The 13845-nt window shown below is 32.5% G+C and overlaps 1 protein-coding gene across 1 annotated transcript in view; it reads right to left on the bottom strand.

The window, feature by feature from the left end:
• Positions 1 to 12870, bottom strand: part of LOC108907989 (nephrin) — a 152299-nt gene extending 139429 nt beyond the window's left edge. The window contains exon 1 of the mRNA XM_023454487.1: positions 12680 to 12870. Within this exon, the coding sequence (XP_023310255.1) occupies positions 12680 to 12870 (191 nt within the window). The remainder of the gene's footprint in view (positions 1 to 12679) is intronic.
• Between the last annotated feature and the right edge of the window lie 975 nt (positions 12871 to 13845).

Raw genomic sequence — 13845 nt, 5'->3', positions numbered from 1 at the left:
GCTAATAGGATTTAGAAGGTAGAGCACAAAGAAACGATAGCAGAGGAGAGGAGGCCCCAAGCACGTGCTTGTAATGTTTATACGTTAATCCTCCAAATGCATTGCATTGAATGAGGAAATAACAGAAGCCTTTAGCTTTTCAATTCATTGATTGAGAGGAGGAAGGACAAGGACAGGCAAATGCATATCAATAAAATTTTCTCGCATATTTACTTCCATAATACACCAATGTGTTATGTTATGAGACTTATGAACTATTGAAGACAAGTTCCTCGCAGAACTGCCCTGCACACGTATGAGTTTTCTTTTAGAAACCTTTCTAGCATCTTTTGCATCAGTTCTTAGAACCATATTAAAATTTGCAATAACTTGCTGTATTTGCTGCACATTTCCATTGACGTACAAAATTAATTTATTCATTTATTACACTACAAAGAACAAAATTTAAATTCGAAAGTTAAGGTGATAAAAACCTAAAATTAAGGTATATTGAGGATATTTAAACAGCACTTTTCAAACATTAAAATTTAACTACAGTGTTTTCTAGAATAAAACGCTAGAGCATTAGGCAATCATATTGATGTTTCTGTCACAGATTCTATCTGGAATTTTTGGGTCAAATAGAGCACTTACAATCTTAGAAATACATGTTTAATACAAATCTTGATAAAGAAACTAGAAAGTAAAAATATATTTTCTAATAGACACTTTTACACTGTATAAGAATTTGTCACACATAATCTAAATTAAATAAATTGACAACACGTTAGATCACATAAATGTACATGTAAAAAAACAAAATCGCAGTTCATTAAAATCTGAAGTACTCATCCAAAGAATACGGACACATATCAATTAGGTACGATTTTAGTTTCTTTTTAAAAAGTTCAGCAGTGCAACAGGTCTTTACATCATTAGGTAATTTATTAAATACCTTAAGGCCCCGACAGTTTGGTGAACTGGAAACATTAAAAATACATCTTAGTACCTTTTTTGACATACAGACACATCAGAAGACATAACAGACCCACCCCAGAAACAGACACCATAATTTATTCTACTGCCAACCTGTGAATGATGCAAATTTATAAGTTGCTTAGTTAGAAGCACGGTACGCAAATTTCGGAATAAATAACAGATTGAATTCAGTTTTGAACAAAGATTTGAACAATGAGGCTTCCTGGACAAATTACTGTCAAATTCAATTCCCAGAAATTTAATTGTCTCACTATTAACAGAAATGTCATTCATATTTAGGTTTAATTTAGTAGTTGCATGTTGACGATTATGAAATGAGACCGCATGAGTCTTTGTCACATTAAATTAAAGATTATTTTGACAGAACCATGTATACAATTTATCAAGTATGACATTAAATTTGGTCTCTATGTCATAAGAAGACTTATCAGAAATTAAAAGGGAAGTATCGTCGGTATATATAGAATATTAGAAGCAATGGTGGTTATGTCATTAATATACAACAAGAGCAACATAGGACTCAACACGAAACCCTGTGGTACACCCATGGTTATACTCTGTGTTCTAGAATTTATGTGTTGAACATTAGAAGAAACCTTATCTATGTTTAAGACTAACATATTGACTCCGGTAATTCAAAAATGAACGTATCCAATCTAATGAAATTCCACGTAATCCATAAATTGATAATTTCTTAAATAGTATACCGTGGTCGACGCAGTCGAAAGCCCTGCTGAGGTCACAAAAGATCCCAGCAGGGCATTCGCCCGCCTCCACAGACTCTAGCACAGCCTCATAAAATGAGTGGATGGAACTACTAGTTGATTTTCCCAATTGAATACCATGTTGATGTTCTGTTATAATTTTCTACTTATTCGTGAAAGATATGTCTGTTCAAAAAGGAATATTCAAAAATTTTTGAAAACGGTGATGAAACCAATATTGGTCTGTAATTATTTAACGAAAAGGGATCGCCTTTTTTATAAACGGGCGTGACTTTCCCGAGTTTCAGTTTTGATGGAAATCAGCCGCATTCAAACTATACGTTTATTAAAAAAAAATCAGAGGTTTTATAATGCTGGGACACAATTTTTTAAATACATGTAGCGGGATATCACCTGGATCAGTGGACCACTTGTTTTTTAATTTATTTTTTACAATACTAAGAAGTTCATTAGTATCTAAGGGTTTCAAAAACATAGTTGGGCAAGCTGTGAAATTAACTGCAAAATTATTAAAATTTTTATCACTATTATTATCCTTGTATTTTTTACAACTTCCAGGGGCGCATTGATGAAATGAGCATTAAATTGAGTTGCCTGAGAGCGAGCGAAGCAAATATTTTTAAATAATGCAGATCATCAAGTGGAAATTTTGAATTTTGTAGTTTTAAGTTATTGTTAGACAAGCCGTTACGTTTAATAGGGTTGTATGTCGCACATTAAGGGAAGAATAGCTGCAACAACATAATCTTTATTAACAAATTCGTAACTTCCCTGCTACAATATTATTTGCAAGCAAATTTATAATAATTATGTATTGCAGTATGCACCAGTGGTCTACTGATCCCTATTCTGAGCGTCATACCAATTTTCAGTATCGATTTTCCTTGTTTGAATTGGCATTGTGAATAGTTTTTTGCTAGGACCTTTTGTATACTAAATAGCCTGACTGGACAAGACTACGTAAGTTGTTTAGAAAATTATTCGATGTACTAATACGTCAGAGAATGTGGTATTTGCATGATATAGTTTCCACTTCATTACTCTCGTGATGTACAAGCATGTTTAAATAACGGAATTTCGCTTTCTCATTCACCGGACTTAAAACGTTTAAACTTATATCTGGAGATATTAAAAAAAGTGTGATACAGGAATCTGTAAACTCTCTTACCTTTAGCAGCTCAAAATACACTTATTAGTTTCAGATCAAGTTAAGAACAGTATTTATTTCTTCTTCCTTTTGTTTGCATAATATGTTTTAATTTTAATATAACAAGGTAGAGTTATCCTTAAAAAATAATTTCCGAAGTTTGAAAACGTCCCTTTAAGGCAATATAAGGTGTAATTCACTTTATTTACGTATTTTATGGCAATATAGGTAATACAAGGCAATCAAACAAAAAAACACCACTTACATCATGTGACCACTTATATCGTCTAAAGTAAACCATACCTGTTTGACCAAATTCAATATAAGCATTATCCCGAATGCCGAATGAATTATTTTTCTACATATTCCTGTACCTTGCAAGATGTTTTTTTATTACTTTTCCATTTTTTATGTTACTAGAAGGGTGTGAAGACGAAATGTGGAATAATTCAATTAGGAAACATAATACCTTATATTATTTTCTCTACAATCAATGAGAGGACCTGTTGAACTATGACCATATCCGCTCTATCCCATATCTTTTTCAGACACGTCAACGCATGTACAGTTTGTTTGTCTGAACGGCATCAATAAAACTAAACGTGTATGGAGCTCTTAAGATTAACTTTACTCGGATACAGGTACTTAAATAAAACAGTTTCGACTCTCGTCAAGTGACATGATACAGGTAACCTACTAATTAGTGTGAACTAGTTGGATAAGAGTAAAATCGTATAAACCCTGCTATTAAGTTCAGGCACTTTATCAGAAAGTTATCGTTTCTAACATTTATACAGGGTGACTCAGGACTGATGGTAAAAGAAATGCTGGATTCTATAAGTTAAAAAGTGATTATTGTCTTCTGTTCACAAGGGAATTTTGTTGATTTATTTACAAAGTTCAATTGACTCAAGAATTGCAGCATATTGATCATGCAGAGCGAAGAGATTTCTTTGAATGGATTATGGAACAAGTGCATGCTGATTTTTTTGAACAAAATCATCGTTAGCATGTAACTCATTTTCATGTTGATGGCTTCGTTAATCGATAAAATTGTCGCATTTGAGGTCAACGAGTGATTGTTGAGGAACAAATGCATCCACAACGTATCACTGTTTGGTGCGGACTTTGGACTGGAGGCATCATAGGACCATTCTTCTTCTAAAATGCGGCTGGTCAGGCAATAGCAGTTAATGGTGCTCGCTAGCGCGTCATGATAATCCAGTTTTTTTTGCCTAAATTGCAAGATATGGATGTAGACGACATGTGGTTTCAAAACGATGTTACATGCCATACAGCCCGAGAAATTTGCACGAGTTATTTCCTGGTTGTGTAACTTCCCGTGTTGATCCAAACTTTTGTCTTTGGGACGTTTTTGAAGTCTTAGGCCATGCCTTAAAATAATCTAAAACGTCGTTTTTTTATTATTGAGACATACTTATGGACCATACCATACTACCTATATATATTACAAATTCTTATTTTATATACTCTAGTCTTCACTTATATTTGAATTGTTTCTTATTTCAGAATCCATAAGTTGTTTAAAAATGGTTGTAAACTCATACTGGATTAAAATCAAGATGGCGTACACCATTCTAAATATGTGTCTGATTCAGATCGAACATGAAAAAGGTCCCTTCTGAAATTGTCTACAAATTTATTAATTTATTTACTACCTAGACTTGGTATAATCGAAAATACCTTGTATCAGCAAGAAGGCGGTATAAACTGGGTTGTAGAATTGGAGTGTTGTTACCTGGCTTGAATTTAATTGTATTCTGTTCACCTGCATATAAGCCGGCTGTTCGAGTGGTTATTAACAGGTGTATCTCTTTAGGTACAAACCCACAAAATTATTTGGAAGCAGGTCTCTGAGAATACTGAGAATATTATGTTTAACTCGAACATATAACTGCATATGCATGTAACTATGATACGAATATAATACGTGTTTGTTGAATTGCATTATAATATTTATTTATATAAAAAAAGACAGGTAGATACAAATTAACAATTTTTTTAGTTGTAACTGTTACTTTAATTTTATGCATTAGTGCAAATAAAATGTGTAGGTAACTGAAATTCTCAGTTAAATTTTAATTGTGGATTAAATAACCACAAAAACTGTTTAAAAATACAAATGTATTAAGAATTATATTCAAATCGGCTCTATATAATTTTTCTCTCATTTTTTTTTTCAAACTGTTTCTTTGATTCACTATTGTGACAGATCACTAAAAATTTTATAAAAATCTTTTTCTGTGCATAAGATTGAATTGCTAAAATTATCAAGAAATTAAATTAGGCACAAACTACGCATCTAAATAATCTCACTAGGTACTCAAATAAAAATTAAATGAAGTATTATTTGCCGTCCTAAAATTTTTTTGCAGCCTGCTGAAAATCATGTATTTAGAGAGTTTGTCTAATTTTGTTTATTTAGTTTTATATTATAGCGTAGAATTCGCATCTAAAATTGTTAGTTGCTTTATTTACGCCATTTGTAATGAAATTATAGGTAAATATTTAAATGTTGTACTTGACTTTAGCTATAATACTACACAGGACCTTTTTATGGGCGTTTATTACCAAATATTTTTGTTTCAGCTTAAATCTATCTAATATATTCGTAGTACATACTAACATTAATATTCTTGCCCTAGCTCTCGTTCTTATTAACACCGTAACCTTTTGACACGTAAAGCAATTGGTAATTTTGGATCATTTTTTTATTTGAATAGGCGTATAAGTGACAGCAATGAATTAACACTTGTTAAATATGATTGAATCAAGGCAATATATCTTATGTCTTAATAGAGCAGATTTATTAAATACAATTTCAATCGTTCATTAGCAACCTTACTGCGACTCTTTTTATATTAGTTTGTTTTAATCTGCCATTTGTAAATGTCGTGTGTCACTCATCTTCCTTTTAAGAAAAGTAAAAAAAATGGTCATATGTAGTTTAAGAAGAATTTGATTATAATTAAAATTGCAGCTATTATATCGGATACCCCTCAATTCTGTTACCAAAATTAACAAGAAAGTTCAAATGAACCAAGGGTCAATCCTGTCTGCTTAATATAGCAACTGAAGATGACCTTTTAACAACGTTTTTAATCCTTGATGGTAATGTTTCATGCATCAAACAATAGTGGCAATGATGATGAAAAAGTGGGTTCTGTGTAACTCAAATGTTTGTAACTCTATATAAAAGTGGCATGTATAAACAAAATATACCAAACTTGGTATTTCTACATCAACCGGTTTTGATTATTTCTAAAAAAAAAAACTAAAAACAGATCATCATCAAGCTACAATATCGATATTAAAAGTGAGAATTGACTCATAGTTTCTTTGAACTTTTTGGCTTAATTTCGATTAAGTTACATTCTATAGAAGTCTGGCAGTCGAATTTACGGACACCCTGTATATATTTTGAATTACATTTTTCATGACGTGAATAAAAAGGCAGAATTAGTAGACATTATATTTGCAACATTTTTTCATTAAATAATTATTGAAACCCACAATGTTTTTCAAAAAAACGCAATGAAATATTAGTATATAAAATTTTATGTTTACTTACTTGTAATAGAAAAGTCATATACGAAAAATTGTAGGGTCTTCGTCAAGATTTTCCAACACTGCATCCTGAATATTAGGGTTCACTTGCTGACCACATCCTTCTCCTCGAGGAATAACACTTCCCGTATCTCGTAGCCGCTGAACGCACTGTAGGATTGTATTTGCATATGGGGGGGTGACGTTGTGGCCATCGTTGCCGGTACAACCTAGTCGCCGCGAGCGTATTTTCTCCGGCTGCACCATACACTAACACCATATCGACACGTTCGGAAATAGTAAATGCATTGTTTGCTCGGTTCATTGTAAAATTAGTTTGTGCACAAACTAAAAAAATTACGCAAAATAAGAAATAAGAATCTCGTTTGTAATGTAATCGGCACGCTATTCTTATTTTTTACTTCTTTATAAAAATTACACTGTCACTATCGTGGAATTACAAAATAATAACTTTTGTCTAGAATCTTTCAGTTTTTAACACTGATGGGTCGATGGACGATGCTTAACATTTAATAATTAAGTGAATGATGAATTCAATACAAATACAAAACAGTTGACTGCACAAATTTTTTGACAATGTAACCTAACCTTCTTTTAGTATTACTAGTATTAGATTATACCGACTTAAATTGTAAGGTTGCATCTCGGGTTGCATAAAAACATTTCCAAAGTTTTTAATAAATAGCACAGGGTCGACCTTCATTTTCGTTGAATAAATGAACTTTAATTTACAAAAAAAATACGAAGATAGAACTTTTTCATATAAGACTTTTCTATTACAAATATCATCAGTAAGATGTAGTTTAACTTTTACAGATTATACACGCCACACCCTGTATATTTGAAGTAGCTTCAAATCTTTTAAAGGCTTTCTTAACAAATTGCGTATTAATTAGATCCTAGCAAATTGTCACGTAATCAATAGAAGGTAGGATAGATCTTTCTGGTTGGATTTAAATATCACCATTTGATGTTAATCTGTGATTTATATCAAATTTCAGTGGTCTGGTCTTGGCAAACCGGTCGCCGTAATCACGTTAGGTAGGACATCCGCGCCTCCGGCGATCTGAATGACTTCAACGTGCGATTCTCAGACAAATCTGATATTCAATGAAATTCTTCTGGAGACGATAAATTATAATTAAAAAATTATAGCCGATCATTTGTTAGGCTATTAAAATTCAATGTGAAAAACGAGTCGTGTACTGTTAGTTGGTAGAGAATCTTCACTCTCTCTTAAGCCGGTCTACGAAATCTCACGAAAGTTTCTCTGCATCTTCAACTACTTTAAATACTGAAAAATCTAAAAAATTAACAGTATACTTATTTAAAGAACATTAGAAATAATGACAATAAAAAATAATTTTGAAGGTATATTACATTTCAAGGAAACAAAATGTTTTTAAGGTAACTTGATCCCAATTGATTTATTTCCATCAAAGAAAGCTACCCACTCCTTGTACAATTAAGAAGTATATAGGCCGCCACAAATCGCGTACGTAATCGTTCATCACATTTAATTAGCTGCTCCGTTTTGTGACAAAGGAATTTATAATGACTAAAAAAGGCCATACGGCCAAAAAAGAATGAAATAAATATTTTTCTTAACAAAACATTCCGTTGTTCTATTTATAGAGGTACATATATGAAAAAGTGAATCACTATAACACTTAAAATACACTTTTGCATTTGAAACGCTCTGAATTTACCATTTTTATAGAGACAATGGGAAAACAGAAAAAGATCTCTTAGTAAAAAAAATAATAATTAAAGTGTCATCCATGACATGTGGTCCCACTAAACAGTTTCCAATTACTCCCATCAATATATTAATGATTTTTTTGTTAGTGTTTTGTCTGAATAACAGCATGGGGGTTTTTGTCACTTGAAATATGCAAATTCTATTATTTGGAAAGCGGTTGGCGTAAATCCGAACAGCTTCAGAAACATTACATTCTGCAAGTCCGTACATTAGATGATTATCTGCAAATTCTTCATAGCTAAAATCTTCCATGATATTGAACCAACAAATGGTGACAAAATGATTGACGACAAATATCTAACTGCTAATTATACATACTTGTTGACGGTTATCTCAATTTCCATAGAAACCAAGATTTTTGATACAATACGTGTATGTTGTTAATAAAATTCGATTTTCTCAAAAACGGTACAAGATATTGACTGATATACGGCATACCTTTTTGTAGCAAAGTGAGAGGCGAATAGAACTATGAAAGAAAAATTCTAAATTTGGCAACGCTGTCAAAGATGCATAAATTTAAATGGATAATTTCGTCTGCTCCTGTATAATCCAGGCATATTGAATATCAGTTTAAACTTGAAAATGAACATTACCATGAGTTACTTTAATTGTCCCATTGTTGTGATGGTAACGACTTAGAAGTTATCATTGGGATTTGTTTTTTAAAGTTCTTTCTTTGAAGGCGAATAACTTCACAACGAAGCCCGATAGGAAATTTTTTTATGAAGTACTAGGTACTACTGAACTATTTTGACCTCCTCTATATATCCCTTCATTTTTGACATCCGGACATCCTTTTACCTTAAGTAGAAGAGCGGATAAAATAGTTTTAAAATTTCAAATTTTGTTTTTTCTGTTGTTACATACATCATTTACTTTCATATCTGCAGTTCCTAAGAGATTTCATTGAGATTAATGTGATTCACCTACAACCCGAATCAAATATATCCCGTATTATATTAAAATGCTTTTGTTATACTCGTACCACGTATTCGTTAATCAGTTTAATGCACCTGTCCTTTCACGGGATGACAAATGAAATGTATTGTTTAATTCTTTATCATCACTTACCGGTATATTTTTCACATTCGAACGCCTTCAAGGGATGATATATTATAGGGCGCTTTATTATTAACTATCCGCCCTTGAGGGAAAAGGAACAAGAAAAAATATCAAAAACAAGATTTACGATCTTATGTGCTATTATAAACAATGCTGCTGGTGATGAGTTTCATTTGATGTACAGAAGGATAGTAAGTGGACCCGTGGATAAATAAAATCAATATGGACGATGGGTAAACTGTTAAAGGGCTTCGGTAAAAATCAGACTTATATTGAATTGAAACATTCATAAAAATTTTTATGTAAAATTTCACACTAGATTATTGGTTCCTTTGATGACAGAGAAAAATGTAAAATAACATCTTACTTTATCTTAACAAGTAAAGTTACATTAAGCATGTAATTTTAAACTTTTTGTGTAATTCTCCCAAAATGTAAATTTGTATTATCGACATTATGCATATTTATGCCAACTAAATCGTAGAGATTTATATAATTTACACAATGTTACATTATTTGCTTACCTCAGTAATTATTTATCGCATATTTACATAGTTAAAACACTGCTATACAGGGTGTGGCGTGTATAATCTACAAAAATTAAACTACAGCTTTCTAACGATATTTGTAATAGAAAAGTCTTATACGAAATATTTATATTTTTGCGTTTTTTTTATAAATTAAAGTTCAATTATGTATCAAAATATTTTCTCTGGAACGGTCCTGTAGACCAGCCGCGTAAACAAATCGTCGTTGAAAGATAGAAAAATACTTTTTTCAATGCAAAAGTACAAACTAAGAAATATATATATAAAAAATACTAATATTTTCTTATTATAATAATTAATTACTATCTTAAATGCATTGTTGTTACTGCAAGAGTTTGCAAACAAAACCACATCCGTAAGCATCTGTAGTTGCCAACTGCGTGCACTAAACATTCTCCATTAAAATTTGGAACAAAATGAAATAAAACATACCATTTCTAGAGAAAATGTTGAAATTGATCCCCATTAGCCCGCATACAAGCATGACACCGAGGCATCCAATTTTGGCGAATATTTTCCCAAATTCCAGGTATTCCCCTAATTGTGTCAGCAGCTTTAAGTATACGGTTTCTCAATTCTTCAACCGTGGCAATTGGAGTATTGTAAACCAATGAGTTCAAGTGACTCCAAAGATAAAAGTCCATTGGAGTTATCTCGGGTGACCGAGGTGGCCACGGCACAGGAACAAAGCGTTCAATCCATAGCTGAGAAAACATTTCATTCAAGTGTTGTTATATCTCGAGTACTGTGTGGAGGTGTCCCATCTTGAAGATAAAACATGCGTGCCCAAACTTGTAATGCCACATCGTCCAATAATTCAGGCAAGCGTTTTTCCAAAAAGACGGCATATGTTGGTCCATTTAGTCTTCCTTCAAAGAAATAAGGACACACAGGTACATCGCCTATTATGCCAGCTCAAACATTTACCGAGAACCGATGTTGAAAATGAGTTTCCCTAATCGCGTGAGGATTTTCAGCGCCCATATGTGCATATTATGGAAATTCACATCATCATAGGTGGGATTTCGCCTCATCTGTTACACAAACATAAGCAAGAAAGTTTACTTGACTGGCACATTGCCGTAAAAACCATCTGCAAGAAACCCGTTCGTTGATCACAATCCGGGGGTAAAATCTGTTAAACTGATTGCAGATGATAGGGGTGCAACAGCTGGCGCCTTAAGATGTGCTGTACGGTACGAGATGTTGCTGTGCGAGTCGCCGACTATTAGTTATTGAGTATTCGTCAAGATTTTCCAACACTGCGTCTTCAATATTAAGGTTCACTTGGTGACCACGTCCTTCTCCTCGAGGTATAACACTTCCCGTATCTCGCAGCCGCTGAACGCACTGTAGGATTGTATTTGCACATGGGAGGTGGCGTTATGGTCATCGTTCCGGGTACAACCTAGTCGCCGCGAGCGCATTTTCTCCGGCTGCACCATACATTAACACCATATCGACACGTTCGGAAATAGTAAATGCATTGTTTTCTCGGTTCATTCTAAAACTAGATGTGCACAAACTAAAAAATTAAGCAAAGTAAGAAATAAGAATCTCGTTTTTAATGTACTCGGCACGCTATTCTTACTTTTTAGTTCTTTATAAAAATTACACTATCGTGGAATTACAAAATAAAAACTTTTGTCTGGAATCTTTCACCTTTTAACCCTGATGGATCGATGGACGATGCTTAATATTTAATAATTAAGTTAATAATAAATTCAATACAAATACAAAATCAGTTGACTGCATAAATTTTTTAACAATGTAACCTAACATTCTTTTGTATAATATAACACAAGGACGGCCTTCATTTTCGTTGAATAAATGAACTTTAATTTACAAAAAAAGAACGCGAAGATAGAACTTTTTCGTATGACTTTTCTACTACAAATATTATCAGGAAGCTGTAGTTTAATTTTTATAGATTATACACGCCATACCCTGTATTTTTATTCCACAAATGAATCTAAACATGCCTAGTGAAAAACTAGCACAATTCTCCACAGATGCACGGTAACACCACACTGGCTGGTCACATGCTTAATCTGATTGGTTGAGCCAAATCATGTTCACATTATTCGTATATTTCCATCAAACACCAACAGGATTAGAAATAATATATTTTAAAATGTAAAGGTACAACGTACATATATCAAACAGAAATTATACCCTCAAACTTGTAATTGTACAGAAAGTATAATCTAATGAAAAACTATTGAACATCTAAAATTGAAATTGGCAGATTTGAATTTTCGAAGAAGTAAATTACTTTCAGCTGATATATTTTTTAGTTCCTTTATTCTCAAAAAAATCCAATCTTTGCTGCCAAATACAAAGTGTCTCTGGTGAAATATTCTTTTCTATATAGTATTATGTTGTTTAAAGATGTTTTTTACGATTGACTTATTTTTCGCAATATATGATACATATTGGATATAAGATGAATATTACTATTGGACTGTAATGATATCAGAACACGAACTGGTGCTTATTTTAGCATCTACAGAGGTGGAAAATATTTTGATTATACATATAGGAATGTCTCCATTTTTATTGAACATCGGGTAATACAACAGAGCACAAGAATTTAATAATTTTCTGATGATGTGGGTTTTAATATGCAATGTTCTTGCAATATGTTCTAAACGGAAACAGGATGAAGGAAATGTAATATTAAGCAAAACATCTTCTATGGGCATGGATCCGAGCAAACTAGTAAAAGTTACAAATTCTCTGCCTAAATAACTCAAAAACCACAGATCCAAATGAAACATGACGCAGATCTTTAGATTATCGATTGCAAACATTTCGTGAAAGAATAGTTTCATCCTCAGATGAATCAGATTCACTTTCTAATTACTCCTGATGATTATGTGGCTGTGAAATCGACGATTCATCTTCTAGAATACTTTTATCGCTGCTTATTCCGCTCTCTTCATCAGGGACATATTCCGATTCATCAGACCCTACAAACGGCTCCTCCTCTGAATCACTTAAGTACTTCAGAGCTTCTTCTTCAACCTCTTTTTGGGTAAGTATACGACGACTCATTTTTCTGCAATGTAGAAATAATACTACTGCTGGGACATTTTTAATCTCAACAAATTTACTAATGGGACAAAAAAGTCCCATTAGAATAAATTATCAGATAGTGATGAAATTACGTATACATTTTTTTGTACTATTACTTACCTAACAATCTTTCAACTTTTAGTAGCTCTGTACACTTTACTTTATCAAAAAACACCACTATTTTTACAGTAATTAGCAGCAAACACGGCTCTCACTACCTAAACACCAGAACTGTACAATCTTAGGTTAGGTTATTAGATATGTAACGTTGTCAGATCGTAACACGGACTATAAATTACTGATATTTACAATTTACATGTTATTTTGGGAAGTTTTAATCCCGATAGTAAAGATGATTCGTACTATGGGACATATAGGCCCCCACAGTAGCGAAAGGGTTAAAAGTATAAGCGCTGAAGATGTCTACAGAAGCTTAGTATAGCAAAGAAAATTGATAAAATCTAGAAACAATCTAATTGGAGTTATTTCTTAGCATAATTCAGGAACATTTCTAGAATTAATTTGATATGCTTAACACCTTTAAAGTAGCTTAACTAACAGCAATATTTCATGAATTACATTTATCGTGCATCAAGTTTGTGCACTATGGTGACATTTTCTCATTTGAATACATTTTCTTCTTAATTGAGTGTATTTGCAATTTGACTATTCATTTTAATGTAAACACCTCATGTTAACTAAAAAATCAAAGTATTGTTCATGAACAATGTTCCGTAACCACTCCTGTTAGCTAACAATGTTCGCGTCAGTGTGAACCCGGTATTAGGAATGTTAAGTATATTTAGTTAAACGTTGTTTTTATTTCTCAAAATGATTTAAAAATAGCAAACAAGCTCGCTTGTTATTCTGTCACTCCTACTTGGAGTCATGTCACACTCACGCTCACTTGTTATTACATGGCGTTATTTGATTACATGCAAATTGTGAAATTTA

The sequence above is a fragment of the Anoplophora glabripennis genome, unplaced genomic scaffold, assembly GCF_000390285.2.
Source record: "Anoplophora glabripennis isolate ALB-LARVAE unplaced genomic scaffold, Agla_2.0 scaffold314, whole genome shotgun sequence".
NCBI classification, from domain to species: Eukaryota; Metazoa; Arthropoda; class Insecta; order Coleoptera; family Cerambycidae; genus Anoplophora; species Anoplophora glabripennis.
Note: the sequence above shows the minus strand (reverse complement) of the source record. Positions and strands in the feature narration are given on the sequence as shown.